General features: G+C 40.4%; 1 protein-coding gene across 4 annotated transcripts in view; it reads left to right on the plus strand.

The window, feature by feature from the left end:
* Window positions 1-23,011, plus strand: part of LOC140133187 (TGF-beta receptor type-1-like) — a 113,451-nt gene that overhangs the window by 67,415 nt on the left and 23,025 nt on the right. The window contains exon 8 of one of the 4 annotated variants that reach the window (XM_072153004.1): window positions 7,929-8,217. The exons of the other annotated variants lie outside the window; for them this stretch is intronic. Coding sequence (XP_072009105.1) covers window positions 7,929-7,975 — 47 coding nt within the window. The 3' untranslated portion in view covers window positions 7,976-8,217. Of the gene's footprint in view, window positions 1-7,928; window positions 8,218-23,011 lie in introns of those variants that run through there. 4 annotated transcript variants of the gene reach the window in all.

Consider the following 23,011-nt stretch of genomic DNA (forward strand, 5'->3'; position numbering starts at 1 on the left):
TAATGGAAGCCACAGAAGCCGCCACAGATGTCTGGACTTCTCCTTTAATGAATGACCTCATCTCCTCCATAAAGGAGTATCTCTCTTCTTTGAGCAGATTGTCCAAACATTCTTTGCATACAGGTTTCTTGTAGTTACCTAACAGCTTATTGAAACACATGTTACATCTGCGTGACTGTGCCTTCTTCTCTAGTTCTTTTGACGTCTCCTTCTCTTTAGATTCCTACCAAAAAGAACAATACCAGATTTTGTAGCATAGGCTCCATGCAATGTGGAATTTAAAAATCCCAAAACATACTAGACATCCCGAAACCACTCACAGGAGCTATAGGCGGGGGGTCTGATACAATGATGTCCATAGTTGAGGACTCGGAGCTGCCAATTGTAATCTATGCATAAACATAACAAATGTTAGAATGTGCAATTACATATGGCTGACCTTATTAGCGCACATAAACCTGAAGGCTCAGTAAGCTAGAAATCCAGGCACCAGATCTATATAAAAAAAAATATTTTTCATTAAATTTACTGAAGGAAAAGAATACTCTATTCTAAGACAATGTACCTATTCCACGTAGCGTGCACGGCTGATGGCGACAGAAGCATAGACCTCAGATCAACGTGAGAGCCCGCTTGATATTTCAAACATACTCACGCCGGCTTCTCGTGTTCGCGACACGTCACTTCCGGTGCGACACTCATTGGCCGGAAGTCACCATCTTGGAACACCCGGAGGTGTTCCATTGCATATGCACGTGCCTGGGTGATGTTGGCTTCACGGAGCCGTCAACAAAGCCGGTCGGAGGTTCCCTTCAAGGCAGGGGAAGGATGCACTATGCACCGCTCGTGGTCTGGGACCAGGTAGGATGTAGGGACGTGTCCCGCACATATACTCCCCCCTGACTGTCCCCTTGGAGGAGCCGGGGAGAGCTCTCTCCGCTCCCTGCCCTGTGTAGGGACAGGAAGACACTGGTATGTGAGTGCAAGGGGGGGGGGGGAATTTAACCTCTGCTTCCTGTCCCTACAGAGGTCAAGGGGTCATCCTCCAGGTGGGCCGTCATGGGGGACGATATGGAAAAAATGTTATGCACTCTAAAATAAGAACACTAAAAAGAACAATCCTTCTCGCAAAAAAGATTTGTGAGGCGAAAAAAACGAAGTTATGCATATGAAAGACGGTGATGCTAAAATTAACAACCTTTACACAAAATTACTTTTTCTTCAGTCAAAATGGGAAAAAAATAAACTATATAAATTAGGTATTTTTGTAATCGAGGCGACCCATAGAATAAAAATAATGTACTACTTTTATGGTATGCTAAACAGCCAAAAAAAAAAAACACAAAAAAATCTTCCTAAGAAATAAAATCTCACCAATTGGCTATAGATGCCCCCTATAGGTCCACATTAAAAAAAGATAAAAATATAGCCTGTGCAATTTGACAATGCAAATCTACTCAGGATGGCGCCTCCCTCTATTCTATGCCCGGCCGTGCGCCCATACAGCAGGTTACCACCACATATAGGGTATTGGTGTACTCGGGAGAAATTGAGTATAAAACTTTGTGCAGCCTTTTTTCATTTAATCCATTGCAAATGTTTAATTTTCCACCCAAAATGAGTGTATTGTGAAAAAATATTACAGTTTGTAGACTGCACCTCCATTTTGTTTTAACCCATATAAAACACCTAAAGGGTTAACAAGCTTCTTAACTGTGTTTTTTCATACGTTGAGGGGTGTAGATTCCAGAATGGGATAATTTACAAGTCTAGCTATTATTGAGGCCTCTCACAGTCAATTAGAAGTTAAACAGGTCCATCTAAATATGGGTTTTGGGGAGTTTCCAAAAAATTTAAAAATGGTACCTAAATTCTGAGTTTTATAACATAAGTAAAATATGTGGAATCTTAAAACCATCCAACATAAAGCAGACATTTGGGAAAAGTAAGTTTATTTGGGTGCTATGACTATCTGCAGCAAGAGTAGTAATGTAGAACCAAACCTTTGAAAAAATTCTTTTTTAAAATTTCATTTTTTTTCTGAACTTAACACAAAAAATATCATCCAATTTTTTAAACAAATTTGAAGTACAATCTAAAAATCCCCTCATAGCATTCCAAAGCTATAAGCACCAATAGTGACATAGGGCAGATTTGAAAAATGGGGCCACGTCCTAAAGGCCAAAATGGGCAGAGTCCCGTAGGGGTTAAAGTGTTATTTCTTAATCATGACAGATTGATCTCCAGCCCTGTCCTCATCAACACCCACACCTGTTTTACTGGAGCAATCACTGAAATGATGTTAGCTGCTCTTTTTAAGGCAGGCCTGCAATGTGTTTTGGGGGAAAAAGTTCATTTTCTAGGCAAATATTGACTTTGCAATTTAATTTCTGTTAAGCTGATCACTCTTTATAACATTCTGGAGTATATGCAAATTGCCATTATAAAACATGATGCAGTAGACTTTGGAAAAATTGACATTTGCATCATTCTCAAAACTTTTGGCCATGACTATACATTTTTTTGCGGTGTATTGCCTTGAACAAGCGTCATTTTTTGAAGTAAAAGTGTGAATAAAAGTAAAACTGAAAAATAAAGTAAACTCTTCTATCAATTATTAATAAATATGAAGTTCCTAATTCGTTAGCTTTTCATAGAAATAAATACCGTAAATACTTGAGTATAATGCGACCCGAGGGTGGGAAATACATTGGTCACAGCCTCCAGCCAGTATAAAGCGGAAAGCCCCCGCCAGCTGCTGCTCCCCTAGTATATAGTGAGCTCCTGCGCCCCCCCCCCTCCAAGTATATGGCCTGACCCCCCCCCCCCAAGTATATGGCCTGCCCCCCCCCCCAGTATAAAGCCTGCCAGCCCCTGCCCCCAGTATGTCAAGCCTTAAAAAAATAAATAAATAACATGGTACTCACTTTTCTGAGGCCCCCACATGTCTTCTTCTTGCTTCGAAAATATATACAGTAATATACTATACTAAACTTGAAGAAAAAAAAGATTTTGTATCACTGCATCTGTAACCAACTGTACATTAAATCTAAATTATTACTGGACATTCATAGTGAAAAAAACCTTAAAATTATGATTTTTGTATTAAATTCCTTAACAAAAATATTTTTAAAATGTGGTGGAGGTACATGCCCGAAATGATGCCATTGAAAAAGAACAAGTCTTAAAACAAACCAGGAATGTCATGAAACTCACTGACCTATTGCAAAGTGCCAACACAACAACACAATAATGAAGCCCTATAATACCAACCTAAGAGAAAAATAATATTGCTACATGATGACCATCACCATTACATAATAAATAACCTCATACTGATAATGAAGACTACTGTACAAAGGCAATTATTTTACAGCCATGCGGTTATAAATATGAATGCCATACAGTGATTGATACGTTTTCTAAAGTAGCGTATTCAGAATGCTGACAAAGCCATTTTTAAAACAAGCAGGGCATAGGCTAGGGAGCAGATATGCTTTAACCAGCTCTTAACCAGATCAACAAACAAATAACTATGAAAATTGCACAAAAACTTTATTTGACAAACATGACAAATTAAACACTTAAAAAGTTTCTGGCACTCTGCCACAACCGTAACACGAGTCATGGCATACACCGCTTGAGACGAGTAGACAATACTCCAACTACTTTTATGACAAAATGCGGTATGATTATGGCTATATCTAATTTATTTAGTTTAGTTGAAACAGATGATTTTGCATATTCTGAGAACTATTTTTTCTTTTTCTTGTAAAGTTAAAGTTTTACGTTTGATACTTATTTGATAGTTATTTTGTAAAACACTGTTCTAGTGGCATGGTGTACCCGCATAAAACTCATTTAACACCTTAAGGACGTGGCCCTTTTTCGTTTTTGCATTTTCATTTTTCACTTCCCACCTTCAAAAATCTGACTTTTTTTTTTTTTAATTTTTCCATGTAAAGAGCTGTGTTTGGGCTTGTTTTCTGCGTAAGAAATTGCACTATATAGTGATGGTATTGAATATTCCATGCCATGTACTGGGAAGCAGGAAAATTTTTTTGAATGCAGTGAAAATGATGAAAACTCATTTGCACCATATTCTTGTGGGATTGGATTTTAAAGCTTTCACTGAGCACCTCAAATGACATGTCTACTTTATTCTTTGGTTTAGTACGATCACAAGGATACCAAATTTCTATAGGTTTTATGTTTTCATACATTTAAAAACAATTAAAACCTTCTGTAAAAAAAATTCTTCATTTTGCCATGTTCTGGCGCCAATAACTTTTTCATACTTCAGTGCACGGAGCTGTGGGTGGTGTAATTTTTTGCGAATTTTGATGACTTTTTTTAATGCTATCATTTTGAGGACCGTACGGCCTATTTTTCAAAATGGCAAGAAAGTGTCACTTTCGACTTTGGGCGACATTTTACCGTTACGGAGTTAAACGCCTTGAAAAATCATTAATATGATTTTGGGATGCGATGATACCAAACATGTTTCTAATTCTCACTTTTTTTTAATTTGCTTTTATATGTGATCTCGGGAAAGGGTGGTGTGATTTAAACTTTTTTTTTTTTTTTTTAACCATTATTTCAGAACCTCCAGGCTAGTACTATATACTGCAATACTACTGTATCGCAGTATATACCAATATTACAATGATTTGTAATAGCCTGCTATTAGAGATCATGGCACATGGCAAGCCTGCGAGTTTCAATGAGACTGTTGGCTGCCATGCCAACCGATCGTCACCCTCCGATAACGTCACAAGGGATGGCTATCGGCCATTCAAGATGGCGGCTCCCATGTAACCCGACCGCGGCAGTAACAGGCAGGCGTCTGCTGTATTATACAGCCGTGAGCTCTCTCCATACACCCTTCGTGGCACAATATAGTTTGTCCTCGTTTGCGAAGGTGTTAAGAGTGGCCTATACCAATTGGAGTGATTTAGTGAGTTCATACTAGTATTACAAAGACTATTCTTGATACAAACCTCCTACATATAAGATCTTTATAATGTATGGTATAATGTATTTTCTAGTGAAGAATAAACAATATTATATTAACGTATTAATATACACAGTAGTGTGGTGTAAGCACAAAGTATCCAAGCTAGGACAATAAAGTTTGAGCACAGTAGAGTAATTTGAGGGTTGACATGGGCGCTGTGCAATATTATGCAGCAAACCTATATATAAAGCAATCAACAGTATATTAGAATCAGTCTGGTAATCACCTTTTTGTAAACTACATAAATAGCCACCAAAGAAAAAAAAAATGTGTGAGATATATAATATATATGCACTCACCGGCCACTTTATTAGGTACACCTGTCCAACTGCGCGTTAACATTTAATTTCTAATCAGCCAATCACATGGCGGCAACTCGGTGCATTTAGGCATGTAGACATGGTCAAGACAATCTCCTGCAGTTCAAACCGAGCATCAGTATGGGGAAGAAAGGTGATTTGAGTGCCTTTGAACGTGGCATGGTTGTTGGTGCCAGAAGGGCTGGTGTGAGTATTTCAGAAACTGCTGATCTACTGGGATTTTCACGCACAACCATCTCTTGGGTTTACAGAGAATGGTCCGAAAAAGAAAAACATCCAGTGAGCGGCAGTTTTGTGGGCGGAAATGCCTTGTTGATGCCAGAGGTCAGAGGAGAATGGGCAGACTGGTTTGAGCTGATAGAAAAGCAATCAAATCGCCACCCGTTACAACCAAGGTAGGCAGAAGAGCATCTCCGAACGCACAGTGCGTGGAACTTTGAGGCAGATGGGCTACAGCAGCAGAAGACCACACCGGGTGCCACTCCTTTCAGCTAAGAACAGGAAACAGAGGCTACAATTTGCACAAGCTCATCGAAATTGGACAGTAGAAGATTGGAAAAACATTGCCTGGTCTGATGAGTCTCGATTTCTGCTCCGACATTCGGATGGTAGGGTCAGAATTTGGCGTCAACAACATGAAAGCATGGATCCATCCTGCCTTGTATCAACGGTTCAGGCTGGTGGTGGTGGTGTCATGGTGTGAGGAATATTTTCTTGGTACTCTTTAGGCTCCTTGGTACCAATTGAGCATCGTTGCAACGCCACAGCCTACCTGAGTATTGTTGCTGACCATGTCCATCCCTTTATGACCACAATGTACCCAACATCTGATGGCTACTTTCAGCAGGATAATGCGCCATGTCATAAAGCTGGAATCATCTCAGACTGTTTTTTTAAAATGACAATGAGTTCACTGTACTCAAATGGCCTCCACAGTCACCAGATCTCAATCCAATACAGCATCTTTGGGATGTGGTGGAACGGGAGATTCGCATCATGAATGTGCAGCCGACAAATCTGCGGCAACTATGTGATGCCATCATGTCAATATGGACCAAAATCTCTAAAGGTATGCTTCCAGCACCTTGTTGAATCTATGCCACGAAGAATTGAGGCAGTTCTGAAGGCAAAAGGGAGTCCAACCCGTTACTAGCATGGTGTACCTAATAAAGTGGCCGGTGAGAGTGTGTATATTATATACACACTCTCACCGGCCACTTTATTAGGTACACCATGCTAGTAACGGGTTGGACTCCCTTTTGCCTTCAGAACTGCCTCAATTCTTCGTGGCATAGATTCAACAAGGTGCTGGAAGCATACCTTTAGAGATTTTGGTCCATATTGACATGATGGCATCACATAGTTGCCGCAGATTTGTCGGCTGCACATTCATGATGCGAATCTCCCGTTCCACCACATCCCAAAGATGCTGTATTGGATTGAGATCTGGTGACTGTGGAGGCCATTTGAGTACAGTGAACTCATTGTCATTTTAAAAAAACAGTCTGAGATGATTCCAGCTTTATGACATGGCGCATTATCCTGCTGAAAGTAGCCATCAGATGTTGGGTACATTGTGGTCATAAAGGGATGGACATGGTCAGCAACAATACTCAGGTAGGCTGTGGTGTTGCAACGATGCTCAATTGGTACCAAGGGGCCCAAAGAGTGCCAAGAAAATATTCCCCACACCATGACACCATCCTGAACCGTTGATACAAGGCAGAATGGATCCATGCTTTCATGTTGTTGATGCCAAATTCTGACCCTACCATCCAAATGTCGCAGCAGAAATCGAGACTCATCAGACCAGGCAACGTTTTTCCAATCTTCTACTGTCCAATTTCGATGAGCTTGTGCAAATTGTAGCTTCAGTTTCCTGTTCTTAGCTGAAAGGAGTGGCACCCGGTGTGGTCGTCTGCTTCTGTAGCCCATCTGCCTCAAAGTTCGACGTACTGTGCGTTCAGAGATGCTCTTCTGCCTACCTTGGTTGTAACGGGTGGCGAATTGAGTCACTGTTGCCTTTCTATCAGCTCGATCCAGTCTGCCCATTCTCCTCTGACCTCTGGCATCAACAAGGCATTTCCGCCCACAGAACTGCCGCTCACTGGATGTTTTTCTTTTTCGGACCATTCTCTGTAAACCCTAGAGATGGTTGTGCGTGAAAATCCCAGTAGATCAGCAGTTTCTGAAATACTCAGACCAGCCCTTCTGGCACCAACAACCACGCCACGCTCAAAGGCACTCAAATCACCTTTCTTCCCAATACTGATGCTCGGTTTGAACTGCAGGAGATTGTCTTGACCATGTCTACATGCCTAAATGCACTGAGTTGCCGCCATGTGATTGGCTGATTAGAAATTAAGTGTTAACGAGCAGTTGGACAGGTGTACCTAATAAAGTGGCCGGTGAGTGTATATCCACTAAAGGAATTTGTACCATTGCATTTACAATCAAAGAATTTTAGTCAAAGACTAGGTTTTGCGCCAAAATTTAACGCAAAAGTGCAATTATTAACCGCCATATACAGCGCTATTGTCTGCTCGTTGCTGTGGCAGTTAGAAGCTGATTGGTTCCTTTTTTTTCTACAGGTCATTTATATGAGGTCTATGCTTTGATTGGTTTCTATAGCCATTGAGTAGAAGACAGCTTATGTGTTAGTTAAGATGAATAGGGATATAGAGATAGGGGGGCGGTATGAGAAATGTTTGAGGTAAAACAGTTGGAGTTGCCAACAGTTCTCCGCTGACACTTCTGATGAATCCCCCAAAGTAGACAATCAGAGACGGAAACAGAGAAATTTGAAAAGACGGACACAGTCAGACACTCGGAGACGGAGACAGTCCAAGACGTTCAGTGACGGAGACCAAGACAGACGGACACAGTCTGGGTCAGTGCCAGAGACCCTCGGAGAAAGTCGGAGCGAGATAAATAAAAATAAAATATCATTTGTTAACCCGTTCTATTTTGTTAAAGCTAAGAGCAGTTATATACTATCCCGGGAAACACCGGGAGCTACATCGAGAGATAGATTGAGAGTTGTGTACTGCATGTGACAACAATCTTCCATATTGTCATTGTACCCTCTAACCCAGATATGTGGAGAATAGGAAATAGAAAAACCCAGTAAGCTGGACTATTCGAGGTGTATTAAAAGTGCAAAGCCCCCAAAAAACCATACTCTCAGTCAAAGCCATATTTCTAGTTGCTGCTGCCATATGTTAAAGGGAACCTGTCATTCAGAGCCATTTTTCTGGCTCCCCTATGTCCCTATAGAGAATATTGTGTACATTGCCAAAGTTTTTGTAGTAAAATTGCCTTTTTTCTGAGAAAATGTTAATTTAGATTAAAGTTTTACCTTTCTGTTTTCTGGGAGTGGCCAGTGAGGAGTGGCTATCACACCCACACTCATCCCTTCATCGCCCCCCCCCCTCCTTCCACCCAGTGCCCCCTGGCAACCAATCTGTCCTGCATCGATTTTTAAATTTAAAACGCCCATGACCCCCATATCCCCCCTCTCCCAATTGTTTTCTTTCTCAGTACGTCAAACATTTCTGCCCTACTCCTCACTGGTCACTCCCATGGGACTAGGAACACAAATCTGCATACATAAAGGTAAACTTTGATCTAACCAAAAAAAAAAAAAAATAATCTTTGGAAGGAGCTGAAACATTCCGCCGAGGAAAAGGAACGCTTCAAATTCAAGACAAATGGAGCAGTTTGCTTATGACGAGTGGGCCAAAATACTTGTTGAGAGATGCAGAAGTTTGTGATAGTTACAGGAATTTTTTGATTTCAGTGTCCTGCTTCATTGAGGGTTTTTTTTTTTTTTTTTTTTTTTTTAATTCTGTTGAATGATTGTCTATTATTTTTCATAAAAAATTCTAATTAATTTATAAATGGTACCAAGGTATTCTGCAACCCTATTTATGATAACACTAAAAATCATAATCAAGAACCTAGTCTGTTAACCCAGACAACGCATTATGAGAATAAAACCAGTAATGCGCATGCATCAACCCACAATGGTAAGGAGCTAGAGGCCCGCCCTAAATCGTATAATAAGAAAAGGTCCCATATGAAAAAGGGTATACTACTGGACATACGTTTATTCACAGCAGGACCAAACCCAACCACCAAAGGCAGCTTATTGATCACACTAGCCCTACACGCCAATAAGATGGAACTGTACAGAAAACTGTATTTAAGGCCAACCAATTCATGGCTAAAAATGTCCAACCAAAAGAAGTAGAGTGAGAATGAGCCAAGATTTTTGCAAGTCCCTCAAGAGCGTTACAAATCTAAACACCGACTCTTTACCTAAACCTGCACTCCCTCCTGTTGTATACCCAAACTGTACTCAAAATTCCATTTTCACCACACATGGCAGCCCTCCTGATGATAATCCCAACAATCTATTTTACACTCCTACAATACATTCTCTCTCGCCGCCCCTTGTCTGTCAGTCACCTCCACCATCCTTTTCTCCAAATACTTCATTGTCTTTTTTTTAGGGCTTCCTCCCTTCAAAGAGCACACTCCGTCGTACCAGGTAACACCGATTCAATTAACCGAAATAGTACATCATTCACCCCCTTTGGGTATCAAGAGAAAAAAATCAAGAAAGAGGGGCTGTAGGGGAGGAAGACTCAAATCTGTTTTTTACCCACGCATCATAAGGGAATCTATATAGAATATTTTTATAATTTAGTAGCGATTGAACTCCGTGGATTACATTCACAACAAAAAAAGAACAAATCATCAGAAGCAAAATAACCGGTACCCTTTGGAAAAGAAAGCATTGAAAACTTTGGCCGGGAATAGGGATATTGTAATTAGGAGCGCGGATAAGGGCGGTGGAATAGTGATTATGAATAGGGACGATTATATCTCTGAAGCAACTCGTCTTTTATCAGATCCTAGCTACTACATCAAATTATCCACAAATCCTACAGATAGTTATAAAAAAGCTCTTTACCTCCTATTGGATAAAGGATACAGGCTGGGTATTATAAATAAAAAAGGAATTGGGCTATTTGAAAGTTGAAGAACCTTTTACAGCCCTCTTTTACCATCTGCCAAAAATACATAAAAGCCTTGAGAGACCTCCCGGAAGACCTACAATTTTAAGAATAGATTCGTTGATATCCAATCTTTCACATTATATAGATCTTTTTCTTCAAAAATCGGTGAGGGCTCTGGACTCTTTCATTTTGGATACTCCAGACTTTATTCGGAAAATTCTACCAATACCATGGAAGGAGAAATACAGGTTTGTTACTATGGACATGACTTCCCTTTATACTAACATCTCACATGAATTGGGTTCTGCAACTGTGACAGAGATTCTGGAAAAATCTATCTAGCAACAATTTTTAGTAGAAGCTATAGCATTTATTCTCCAGCACAATTATTTATCTTTTTAAAAATACTATCTACTTGCAGAAATGGGGTACAGCTATGGGGAGTAAGTTTGCCCCTAGCTTTGCTAATTTTTTGTGCGTCTATTGGAGGAGAAATTTATCTATACGTATCCAGCCTTCAAGAAATGTATCTTATTTAAAAGATTCATTGATGATATTTTCATTACTTGGGACGGAGACCAGTTTAGTGCTGAAATGTTTTATAAGAGATCTGAACAAAAATAACTGGGGGCTTGAGTTCACGGAACATATAGCCAATGAAGAAAACGAATTTCTGGACATCGTGGTCTTTCATGATGAAACGAATAAGAAAGTAGATAGCAATAGCTATCTGGACTTTAAAAGCAGTCATCTGAAGAAATGGCTAACAAATATCCCCTTTGGACAATTCAAACGAATTTGTCGCAATTGTTCAAATAACTGATTTTCTATCCCAAAGCAAGATCTTGAACGAAAGATTTAAAACTAAAGGTTACCCTGACCCTCTTCTAAGTGAGGCATTTGCGAGAGCCGGCTTATTTGACAAAGCAAGCTGCCTAGTACCCAAAGACACTTTCTTAGAAGAAAGTTGTTTAAACTGTATTACCACATACTCAAATGAGCACTCAGATATTAAGAAAATTTTGGAAAAACATTGGGGGATTCTTCTGAATGATCCTTACCTCAAAAGATCATTCCTGCGAAGCCGCATCTAACTTATAGGCCAGTGGTGGCGAACATATGGCACGGGTGCCAGAGCTGGCACTCAGAGCCCTTTCTGTGGGCACCCAGGCCTTCACCCCAGCACAAAATTTGCTAGAAAGGTTTCCTCCTGTCATCCAAAGCTATTTTAAAGCGACACCTTGGCTGCCAGGGCTACACAAGAAGCGAGAAGGTATGGACAGAGATGGATTATGGTTGGAGCTCCTGTTCTGGGTCCCATGATTCTTCCTCTTCAGGGGACCCTGGAAGGAAGCTACAATCCAAATTTTCTTTCTTTTGTTTGGTGTCCTCAGAATGTCAATATGATTAAGATTAATGATACAGTTGGGATCAATAGGTTATTGCTTAAATTGTCATCTTGGCAATTTGCGACATAAAAGTAGGTTTTGGTTGTAGTTTGGGCACTCTGTCTAAAAGGTTCGCCATCACTGCTATAGGCGCTCGAAAACTTTGAAAAATATCCTAGCCCCAAGCCATTTGAAACCATCTAATGGCTCTATAAAAACTTCTATATCCTTCTTCCAAAGACCATTGGCTCATTCAAATGCAGCCATACACGCTGCAAATGTTGCGACTCAATCACTCACAGACGTACAAATTTCAGTTCAAACGTCACAGGGGAATTATTTCCCATTAAAGACTTTTTGAATTGTAGTAATAATTATGTAATTTATCTCCTGGAATGTACGTGTAAACTACAATATATTGGACTTAATAAACATCGGAGTAATATTGACAAAGGTTTTGCGAAACAGTGTCTCCAAACACGCGGCAGAATGTCACAACTCTGACTAAAAGCAATGTACCTTATCTGTTTAAGACATTGAAACATAGTGAAATGTTCTGGATATATAAACTTAACACGCTTACTCCATCTGGTTATATCCTGAGTAATTCTGTGTTTTCACCGTATTCCCACTTCAGACCTACAGTGTATATATAATCTTACTGTATTCATTTAGAAAATGATCATATTTACATTATTCGCCCCAGTTTTCGTAATACGTAGTAGGGATTACATTTCATTCCACTATTTGGATTGGTCTATTGGGAGATCTGCCACTTACATATTCTGCCGATCACGTTCCTGTCTGTGTCTATCCTGCCGATCACGTCCCATAGATTCGGCGTTCCTGGTTACCATAGTTTCTATCAACATAGATGTCGATTGCGTCTCCTCCCAAGTTTGCTTGTACGCATGCACCAGTCCAACACTGCGCTGTTCAGCTCCTTCACTACCACGCTTGCGTGTACCCCTAACGCATGCGCAGTAAATACATAAGAGTAACACTTCCGCCTCCACAACACATCAAGGGGCCATGTTACTATCCCACAAACATAGCACAGGTAATTTGCAATGTGATACAATTTTGTTCTGCTAGTGTCTGAGATTGTTTGTTATATACTAATTATACTTGTTTAAAAAAAAAAAAAAAAGTTACTTAACCCCTTCCTGACATTTGACGTACTATTACTGCATGGCGGGAGGTGCGTTCCCGCAAAATGCAGTAATAGTAAGTCATGCTTCTGGCGCCGGCTCCAGAACGGAGCCCGCACAAGAAGCTGCGGGTGTCGGCTATATATTATAGCCTACACCCGCCTCGAACACCCGCGATCTGAGATTTCTCCGATCGCGGGTGTTAACCCCTGACACCGCGGCGTGCTAGGGGCATTTGAGAAGAATCGTACCCCCCGCGGCGCTTACCGGGGTGGTCCGCTGCTCCGATCGCAGCCCCGGGACTGCCGGTGCCCGGGGCTGCGCGATCCTCTTCTGTGAGCCGGGTCCGTGCCTTCTGGCAGGACCCGGCTGTAACACACTGAGCATGCGCAGCATGCTCAGTGTTTTACATTACACAGTGTAATACATCTGTATTACACTGTGTAATGTGAAGAAGAGCTTGAACAAGTGATCAGTGGATCACTTGTTCAAGCTAACCTGTAAAAGTTAATAAAAATGTTAAAAACATTACATAAAATAATTATTTTTATTAAAAATTAAATAAAGTTAAAGTCCCCTAAACACAAATATTCCCTATACACATGCAATAAAGTGAAAAAAACCCACAAAATCGCCAAAAACCACACATATTTGGTATCGCCGCGTCCGTAACAATCCGTACAATAACTCAGAGACATTATTAGACCCGCTCGCCGTAAAAACAAAACCTGTAAAACATGCCAAAAATGTACATTTTTCATAAAATCTCTACACAAAAATGTTCTAAAAAGTGATCAAAAAAAGTTATGTGCGCCAAAATGGTACCACTAAAAAGAACACCTCCACTCGTACAAAATAAGCCCAAAACTAGCTCTGTCAACCAAAAAATATTAAAGTTACGTCTCTGAAAAGATGGCGATGCAAAAACAAATGAGATTTCCTCTATATTAGTTTTTATCCAGTAAAAATAAATGAAAAACTGTATAAATGAGGTATCACCATAATCTTAATCACCCATAGAATAAAGATAATATAGTATTTTTAGTGAACGGTGTACGACCCCCAAAAAATACGAAAAAAAAGTAAACCAAAATTGACAATTTTCTTTTCACCCATACATTCAAGAGTTAATAAAATCTCACCAATAAGCTACTGACCCACGAAAATGAATTATTTGTAAAGTGCATCTCATGTCGCAAAAAATAAGCCCTTATATGTCCAAGTTGCCAAAAAAATTAAGATTGTATAGCCGATAAAAAGTGACAATGCATAATCTGTTCTGAATGGTGCAGCTCCCTTCGATGCCCTGGCGTGTGCCCATACAGCAGCTTACCACCACATATGGGGTATTGTTATACACGGGAGGGATTGGGTATCAAATTTTGTGGAGCGTTTTGGTATTTTATCCACTGAGAATTTGTACATTTTTTGAAAAACACATTCATTTAGCCAAAAAAGCTTACTTTCAAAATTGTATCCGATTTTGTTTTAACCCCTATAAAACAATTAAAGGGTTAACAAACTTCATAAAAGTTGTGTTATGTACGTTGAGGGGTTTAGTAGTTTCTATAATGGGGTAATTTATGGGGTTTTACTTTTATTTAGGCCTCTTAAATCATTAAAACCTGAGCAGGTGCCTCAATAGCAGGATTTTGCGTTTTTTATGAAAATGTGAAAAATCGCAACTAACGTTCAAAGGCCCATAACGTCCTACAAAAATAAGAGGATGCCTAAAAAACCATGTCCACATAAATTAGACATTTAGTGAATGTTAGTTTTTACATTTTTTTGCGGTTATGACTATGTATGGAAAAAGTAGAACATTTTGAAGTTCGAAAATCGAGAATTTTTTCCAAATTTTCACCAAATATCTGATTTTCTCATAAATAAATGCAAAACATAACACCAAACTTTTTCAACTAACATGAAGTACAAAGTGTTACGAGAAAACAATTTTAAAATCACTTAGATATGTTAAAGCGTTTTGAAGTTATAACCATTTATAGTGACACAGGGCAGATTTGAAAAAAATGGGCCGTGTCAGGAAGGTGAAAAGTGGCTTCAGCATTAAGGGGTTAAGTTAGGTGATCTGATCTGGTTCCAGGTACCTTTTATATATGCCTGTTTTTATCCCATACACCAGCCCGTTTGTTTTTGAGAAAGGGGCAGGACCGCGAAATGCATCACAAGGACATGACTAATTTCACTGAATTGTAAGTTACATTATTTTCTCATTTTGGAAATTTTTGTACCTTTTTATGAATAAAGCAATTTTATAATTTCTTTGGAGAAAAGTCAATTGGTGCATCATTGATGTAGACACTCCAGTAAAAGATAGTACTTACAGTCAGTGCCACCCATTCTGGTTATATAGATATATTTTTCTCTTCCGTTTACCCTATTTAGGAGACAGCTTTCTTTTTTGGAGACATGTCACTTCCTGTGGTAATAACACTTGAGCAATTTAACTTGTATAATTGGTTTGGAGATTTGTTTTTGTTTTCTTGTGACACATTGTAGTTTTCAAATTTAAAATGTTATCCTTTTTTACCATTTGTCTTTTTTGTTATTTTTTTTTACGTTTTTGTATTTTTTTTTTACAGATGATAGAATGTTTTTAGCTGCAAGTTCTATAGTTTTCAAGAGATTTGCTATATATAATATTTTTTTTGGTGACCAAGTTACCGTATATTCTCAAATGTAAGCCGTTTATTTCAGCACAAAAAATTTGCTGAAAATCCCTAACTTGGCTAGCCAAACTTTCCGACACCCTACAAGTCCTCTTCCTCCAGCAGCCACAGGTGCGTAACCACCATTGACATTAGTGTGTGCGCAGCCAGCACGGGACCTCTAGCTCCCGGCACACATACTATGTCAGCAAGCGGTTGACATCCCAGTGTGTGCACTGATCTGCCTCTGCTGGGCACAGAAAGAAAGAGGACCTGCGGGGGGCATTTGAAAGGCGAGTATTGAGTTAATCTTTTTTTTTTTTTTTTTTTTTATATTGGTGCTGGCTGGCAATATACTGGGGGCAGGCTGGATGGCTATATAATGTGGGTTATTGTTCTGGCTGGCTATATACATATATCCTTGGTACTGGCTGGCTATATACTGTGTGGTATGTGCTGGCTGGCTATACACTTATATACAAGGGACTGGCGAACAGGTGGCTGCCCATATACTGGACCAGGGGACTTGGCTGCCTATATAGTTGGCCAGGGGGCTGGCTGTTTTCCCAGTTTTTTGTGATATTGGGTATCTTGGCTTTGGGTCTGCATAAACTCTAGTACATATGGTAGTTTGCAAGTGCTTTTTGGAGGCTTACTATATATCCCCATAATCTACACCAATTTATGAACTTAACATCTCAAACTATTTATTTATTAACACAAATCACTACTTGGGAAGTCTGTTAACCTTTTAATAATTTTGCAGGAATCAAATAAAAATGGAGTGGAAATTTCAGTCTTTATAACAATATTCTCTCTCTTTTAGCCTTAACATTCAGATGGTGTTGGAGGCAAATAAAACACCCCAACATTTTTAGGCTTTCTCCCGAGTACTGCAATGCCTCACATGTGGATGTCAACTGCTGTTTCAAAGCACATGATCTGCGTAAGGGAATTGGTGCAATTGGGTTTTACCGGATTAATTTGGATACAATTGTTTTCAGAAACATACATACATACATACATACATACATACATACATACATACATACATACATACATACATACATACATACATACATACATACATATGTGTTAACGTACTTGCAGAGCCCCTAAAGTACCAACACAATAGAGATTACCACATCTTGGAAACTAAACCTTTCAAAGAATTTATCTAGGGGTTTAGTGATTATATGAATAATGAAGATTTAAAAAATGCATTTTCTACTTAAATATGCCTTTTTGGTGCAAAATATATTTTGCCCAACTCATATGTGGCTGGGCACATGGCAGGGCTACACACCACACTGTGCTCCTCCATACCACCAGCTCTTTAATCAGCTTTTGTTTCTGCAGATTATGGGGGGAAAAACTGAAAAAGGCCCCGCTAAAAAACAACTCAACCTGGTATTGGGTACTTTTTTTGTGGGGACAGCCAGCAGCGTTGCCTCAGGATTTTCTGAAGTTACCTCAGGATACAATATGAACCTGCTACGCCACTGCATATATCAGCAGCTACAATGATCTTCAGGCGCCTAGCCCTTCACTCCTACTGCCTCTGAGTCTTCTGCCTCCGACTCCCATGCATTGGATGCCCCCAGTGTCTCATTTCAGCCACTCACGATTGAGTACCAGCACCCTGGCGCATACCCAGCACGCAATGCACATCAATGCTACCAAAACACATTCTCCTTGTAGCCCCCTGGGCACCTGGCTCCCTCCGGTTCCGCTGCATTGGCTGAAGAGGCCCATGCTTCCACCACTCCTCAATGGAAGGGACTAGCAGTATCCACCCAACCTTTACCAACCATCATCAGGACTACCCAGGGTTATACGAAACCCTCAGGTTTCGTCTCTGACACCCCCCCCCTTTGTTTCCAGCAAGCCTTCCTCAAGCCCCTCCTTCGGGAAGATAGGCTTCCAATGGTACAAGATATTGAATCTCTTCTCCCTACCTGCCAAGGAAAATGTCTCCATTTTCAAATCTTAGCTGAATTCTCTGATGTTACTACTTTGTCCTCCAGAGTAGACGACCTGGACCAAAATAAAAGCGGGCGCAATAACGTTTGCATCAAAGATCTTGCCAAACTGTATTCCAGTTCTCCACCTTAACCGAAATTCTCAACAACTTCCTTGGATCAGCCTCCTAACACGCATATTGAAATCGCACAGAACCCTTCACCCTCCCTATCCCAATGCACAAAATTAGAGAGACGTGGTGTACTGAATCCATTTCTACTCTCTCAAAGAACAGATCCTGTTCAAACACAAATGAGGTATTTGAGGAATCAAAAACGGATTATGCACCAGGGAGCCTTGCTCAAGATTCTGCCAGATCTTTTATGTTTCATCCTTGCACAGCTACTAGGAGAGCATGAACTTCCCAAGAAATGGGGCTTCCCTTTTACTCTAATGATGTCTAATGAGAGCAGTGGCGTAAGAGGCCACACTTAATTCTGCTTGGCCCCTTATGTCTTGCAGAACTTAAACCATTGTGCTGGTCTGTTTTGATTGACTCTGTGGACTTGTCTCTTTCTTCTGAACTTCCGATTGGGAGGACTGGCTTTGGCGAAATGCTTCCAGCTATGATTACCTTTTGCGACTTTGACCATTTCTGTTTGAGAAAGTTTACAACTTCTTTTGATCTATGCAGCGTTTTGTTCCATTACTTGTGCTTGTGTGTCACTAATGGCTCTGGTTCTACCATTACTTACATGCGCAGGTACTCCATTTCCACAGACAGTCAAAGTCTTATGTTTGCAGGAAACCCCTGCCCTACAATCAAACACAAGCATTTCAGATCATGATTCTATGCCAATAACTTAACTTGATCATCAGCGGCCAACTTTTTTTTTTTTTTTTTTCTATCCTTATCAAGTAGGCCCCAAAACCAGGTCCTCTTTCTCATCCAACCTTTTAGGGAACACTTGTGCTGTAAGGGGGGTATCTTTTTTTTGTTCTTTTTTTGTTCGGGTGAACATCTTCAAAATGATCTCGATCTTCAACTCGCCTCCTTCTGGACAAATGTTCCCAGGGCAGGCCAGGCTCCGTCGGGAAACTCTAGTCCACCCCAAAGATATATGGGTGTAGGTTAGCTGGATTGCCGTCTCGAATATCTGTCTCTGGCTTACTTCTGCCTTCTGGACTTCTTTCACAACAACATCTCTAAGACATGGGCCCACACCTTACGTACCTTGAGAGGGGTGGAACAGGGTCTCTCCCTGATTTACTTGAAAGTCGCTTTTTTCCCAATTGTGGACAATCCCACATTCGCGGACGGAATGAATGGAGGTTCTTTCCTTGCCTGCAATAAACCACTGTTTTCTCCAGGTACTTGTGGGTTCTACTATTTAACCACTAAAGTTTCTAACATCTTATGGGATACTTACTGCCACACACCTTCGCCAGTATAATTTAACTCAAACCTTTCCAATACTCAATCAAGAACCAAACTGACCTGTCCCACACCCTCACTTTGAGCAGACATGCCTAGCCTTTACTTTCACTCATCACGCTCTTTCTTTTAACTGAGCACCCCTGAAGTGACCCTCTTATTCATATTTGACATCCTGGCTTCCAAGTATAAAAATACCTCACCCGTTACCTTCAAGCTGCCAAGACCGTAATTTCCAGGGAATAGCAATATGATCGACAACCAACACCCCCCCCCCCCTACACACACACACACACACACACACACACACACACACACACACACACACACACACACACACACACACACACACACACGCGCTCAAGCGCACAATTTCCGAATGTCTAGCAGAAATTGCCTCAGCCCATAGGATGGAGGAACTTGTAGCTCAGTCCCCTGCAGATCATGGCCGCTTTTCCGATACCTGGCCCCACTTAATGGTGTCTGTGGTATCTTCTTACTTCCTCGCGCTACCCCGGCTGCTCCCTTCCCTTTTGTCTTACCATACCTTCCTCCTCCCCTTTCCTATGCTTCCTTTCTTATCCATTTTCTAAGACATCCTTTCTGTATCTTATATGGCTATTGGATTCAACCCACCCCAATAGGCAATATATTGGTGTCATGTTACTGTCATGCCAATGTTCTAATTTTATTCAAGTCTGCTATACAATAAAGCTCTTGAATGGAAAGAATAATCATGTAACTGCTACACCATATGTGTGCAAATAGAACGCTAGTGATGGGAGCCTCCGTGCTGTAATGGAACAAAGTGAAATGAGAAGTAATATTTTATTTTACAGCCTCCTCTGCTGCCGGTCATTAAAAATTTTTTTTATGGATTACAGTATCCATGCACATGCAATACAATGCACATCCTGTTCACATTTACACACATCTAGTATACATGCAAGCTCATACATACATTTACCTTTCAAGTTATTTCTCTAGCCTAGGACTGCACAGAATTCACATAGGGGCTCTATCACAGACCTTCTTTTTCACCAATAATTGCAACTTTTTAGCACATTGCCTTCCCCATCTCTGATTTGTCTATACCAGTGGTGGCGAACCTATGGCACAGGTGCCAGTGGTGGCACTTAGAGCCCTTTCTGTAAGCACCCATGCCTTCTCCCCGACAGAGTCGGACAACTACGACTCAAGGCTTTCTCCTGTTATCCAATACAACCCACGACGTGCCAAGCTCGGCACTATTTTAAAGCGACATCCTTGGCTGCCAAGACTACAAGAGGAGCAAGAAGGTGTGAATAGAGGATTGTCATTGGAGCTCCTGCTCTGGGTCCCCTGATTCTTCCTCTCCAGGGGGCCCAGGAGGGAAGCTACAATCCAAATTTCTCCATCTTTCTATTGTATTCGTGAACTAAGAACGCCAATACCATTTAAAACCTGTGAAACAGCAGGCGTTACAGGATTATAGAGAGAAAAATAAATCCTGTAAAAAGCAGATAAAGGCCGCAAAAATAGAGACTGAGAGAAATATTGCCAGGGAGAGCCAAAATAATCCCAAATTATTTTTCAAGTATATAAATGATTAGAAACTAAAAACAGAGAGTGTGGGTCCCCTTAGGAATAACATGGGGGTCATGGTGGAAGGAGATGAGGAAAGGGCCAATCTACTGAATGTCGCCTTCTCAACTGTCTTTACCCAGGAAAATCCCTTGGTGGAAGACACTATGAGGAATGTAATTGTGATGTAAATTCTCTTAGGAATGTCAACAGTTAAACCCAGGAAGAGGTACAGTGCCACCTCACAACCACTAAGATGGACAAATCACTGGGCCCAGATGCAATACACCTCCGGGTTCTGCCTAAACTGTGTACCATGAGAGACCATTATTTTTAATATTTAAAGATTCCCTGAGGACTGGTTATGATCCACAGGACTGGCGCATAGCAAATGTGGTACCAATATACAAAAAAGGATCAAAAAGTGATCCTGGAAACTAAAGACCTGTGAGTCTAACTTCTGTGGTGGGAAAATGTTTGAGGGATTTGTTAGACATGCTATCCTGGAGTATCTCACTGTGCATAACCCATATAACCCAGCATTGGCATGAGTTTATGAGAGATCGGTGCTGTAAGTCTAATCTGATTGGCTTCTATGAGGAAGTAAGTTCCAGACTGGATCTGGGGGGCTGTGAATGTTGTAAATCTGGACTATTCAAAGGCATTTGATACAGTGCTGCTTAAAAGGTTTGTACATAAAATAAGACTGCTGGGACTACGTGCAAATCTGTGTACATGTATTTGGGTAAATAATTGGAAATAATCTGAAAGCTTGAGTGGTCAGAGAAATGGTTGTTGAGGTTTAATGTAGATAAATGTAAAGTTATGCACTTGGGCCCTGGAAACAAACAAAAAGTATAATTATGTTCTAAACAGTCAATTACTTGGTAATACTGGAGCTGAAAAGGACTTGGCGGTATTGGTGGATGGTTAACTTAATTTTAGTGACCAGAGCCAGTCGGCTGCTGCTATAGCAAATCGTGGTGTGTATCAAGAGAGGAATAGATTCTCATAATAAAGACATAGTTGCGCCCTTATACAAATCACTGGTCAGACCACACATGTGATATTGTGTACAGTTTTTGGCACCTTTGTATAAAAAGGACATAGTGGAACTGGAACGAGTGCAGAGGAGAACCAAGATTATGAGGGGAATGGGGGGGGGGACTAGAATACAATTACAGATAACAACAATTGATGATTCAGTTTAGAAAAAAGACGACTGAAGGGAGACCTCATTACAATGTACAAATACCTGAACGGGCAGTGCAAGGATCTCTCCAAAGATCTTTTTAGACCTAGGCCTGTGACAAGGACAATGGGGCATCCTCTACGCCTACAATACTATGATACTGCTTAAATTGTCATGTTGGCACTTTGCAACATAAATGGGTTTTGTTTGTAACTTGGGCATTCTGTCTCCAAAAGGTTCGTCATCACTGGTATACACTAACAACCAAAGCCTTCTTGAGTTGAAGGTTAGGCAGTCGCCTCCAGAATGTGATTTTATATATTTTTTTTAAATTCCATTCTTCCCAACCACTGCCCTCTCTAATTGCCGCCCTAGGCACTGCACTTTCAGTACCCAGTGGAAGATATTATTATGGAATGGCTGTGCCAGAGCCCACATTTGAATGCAATTGAAAATCTGTGGGTTGAATCATATGTTTTTTTCAATTTATAGGTGCAGTTTACAGTTGACATTAATGTCAGAATAAGTTCTGAAAGGTTTCTTTTAGGTCTTTTTTTTTTTTTTTTGTTTTGTTTTCCTGACTGCTTTAAACTAAGAAATATACTTATTCCTAGCATAAACATAGTAAGTATAAAACCTAATGGGGTCACCAACGTTATGCTTGTCTTTAATGCTGAAAACATGACTGCAGGTCACATGACCCAGAGCAGCATGACCTGGGACTTCCTGTTATGTCCTGTGTTCCAATTGTTTCCAGCACTTGACCGGCCGCCAGTGCATAACTTTAACAGGGTAAGTATTATACCCTGTTTCCCCAAAAATAAGACAGTGTCTTATATTAATTTTTGCTCCTAATGAGGTACAAGGTCTTTTTTTCAGGGGATGTCTTATTTTTCCATGAACAAGAATTTTCATTTTATCGTTGAACAAAAAATCAACTTCTCTAACATCCTTATGACTCTCCAAACTCTGAATTTCATGCTGTAATTCTTGTGACTCCATTTCTATTAGAATCATTAGCCCCAGTCTCTCATGTTTAGTAAAAGCACTTTCCATAAATGACCCCTTCTTATCCTGGTAGCTGCTGGCATCACATTTGCAGCACATCAGCCAGTGATTTAATTTCATGAATTATTCCCCATGTTACAACCTTCTGCAGCATCTAAAAGATTTAAAACGTGGTATGTGTGGCCTTATTTGAGTCTTATTATTAAAATGTTCAAGTATGCTATTAGTGTTCAACCCCTTTAAAGCGCAACTTCCACTTTTTCTTTTTTTTTTTAACAAAAA

The sequence above is a fragment of the Engystomops pustulosus genome, chromosome 5 (assembly GCF_040894005.1).
Source record: "Engystomops pustulosus chromosome 5, aEngPut4.maternal, whole genome shotgun sequence".
NCBI classification, from domain to species: domain Eukaryota; kingdom Metazoa; phylum Chordata; class Amphibia; order Anura; family Leptodactylidae; genus Engystomops; species Engystomops pustulosus.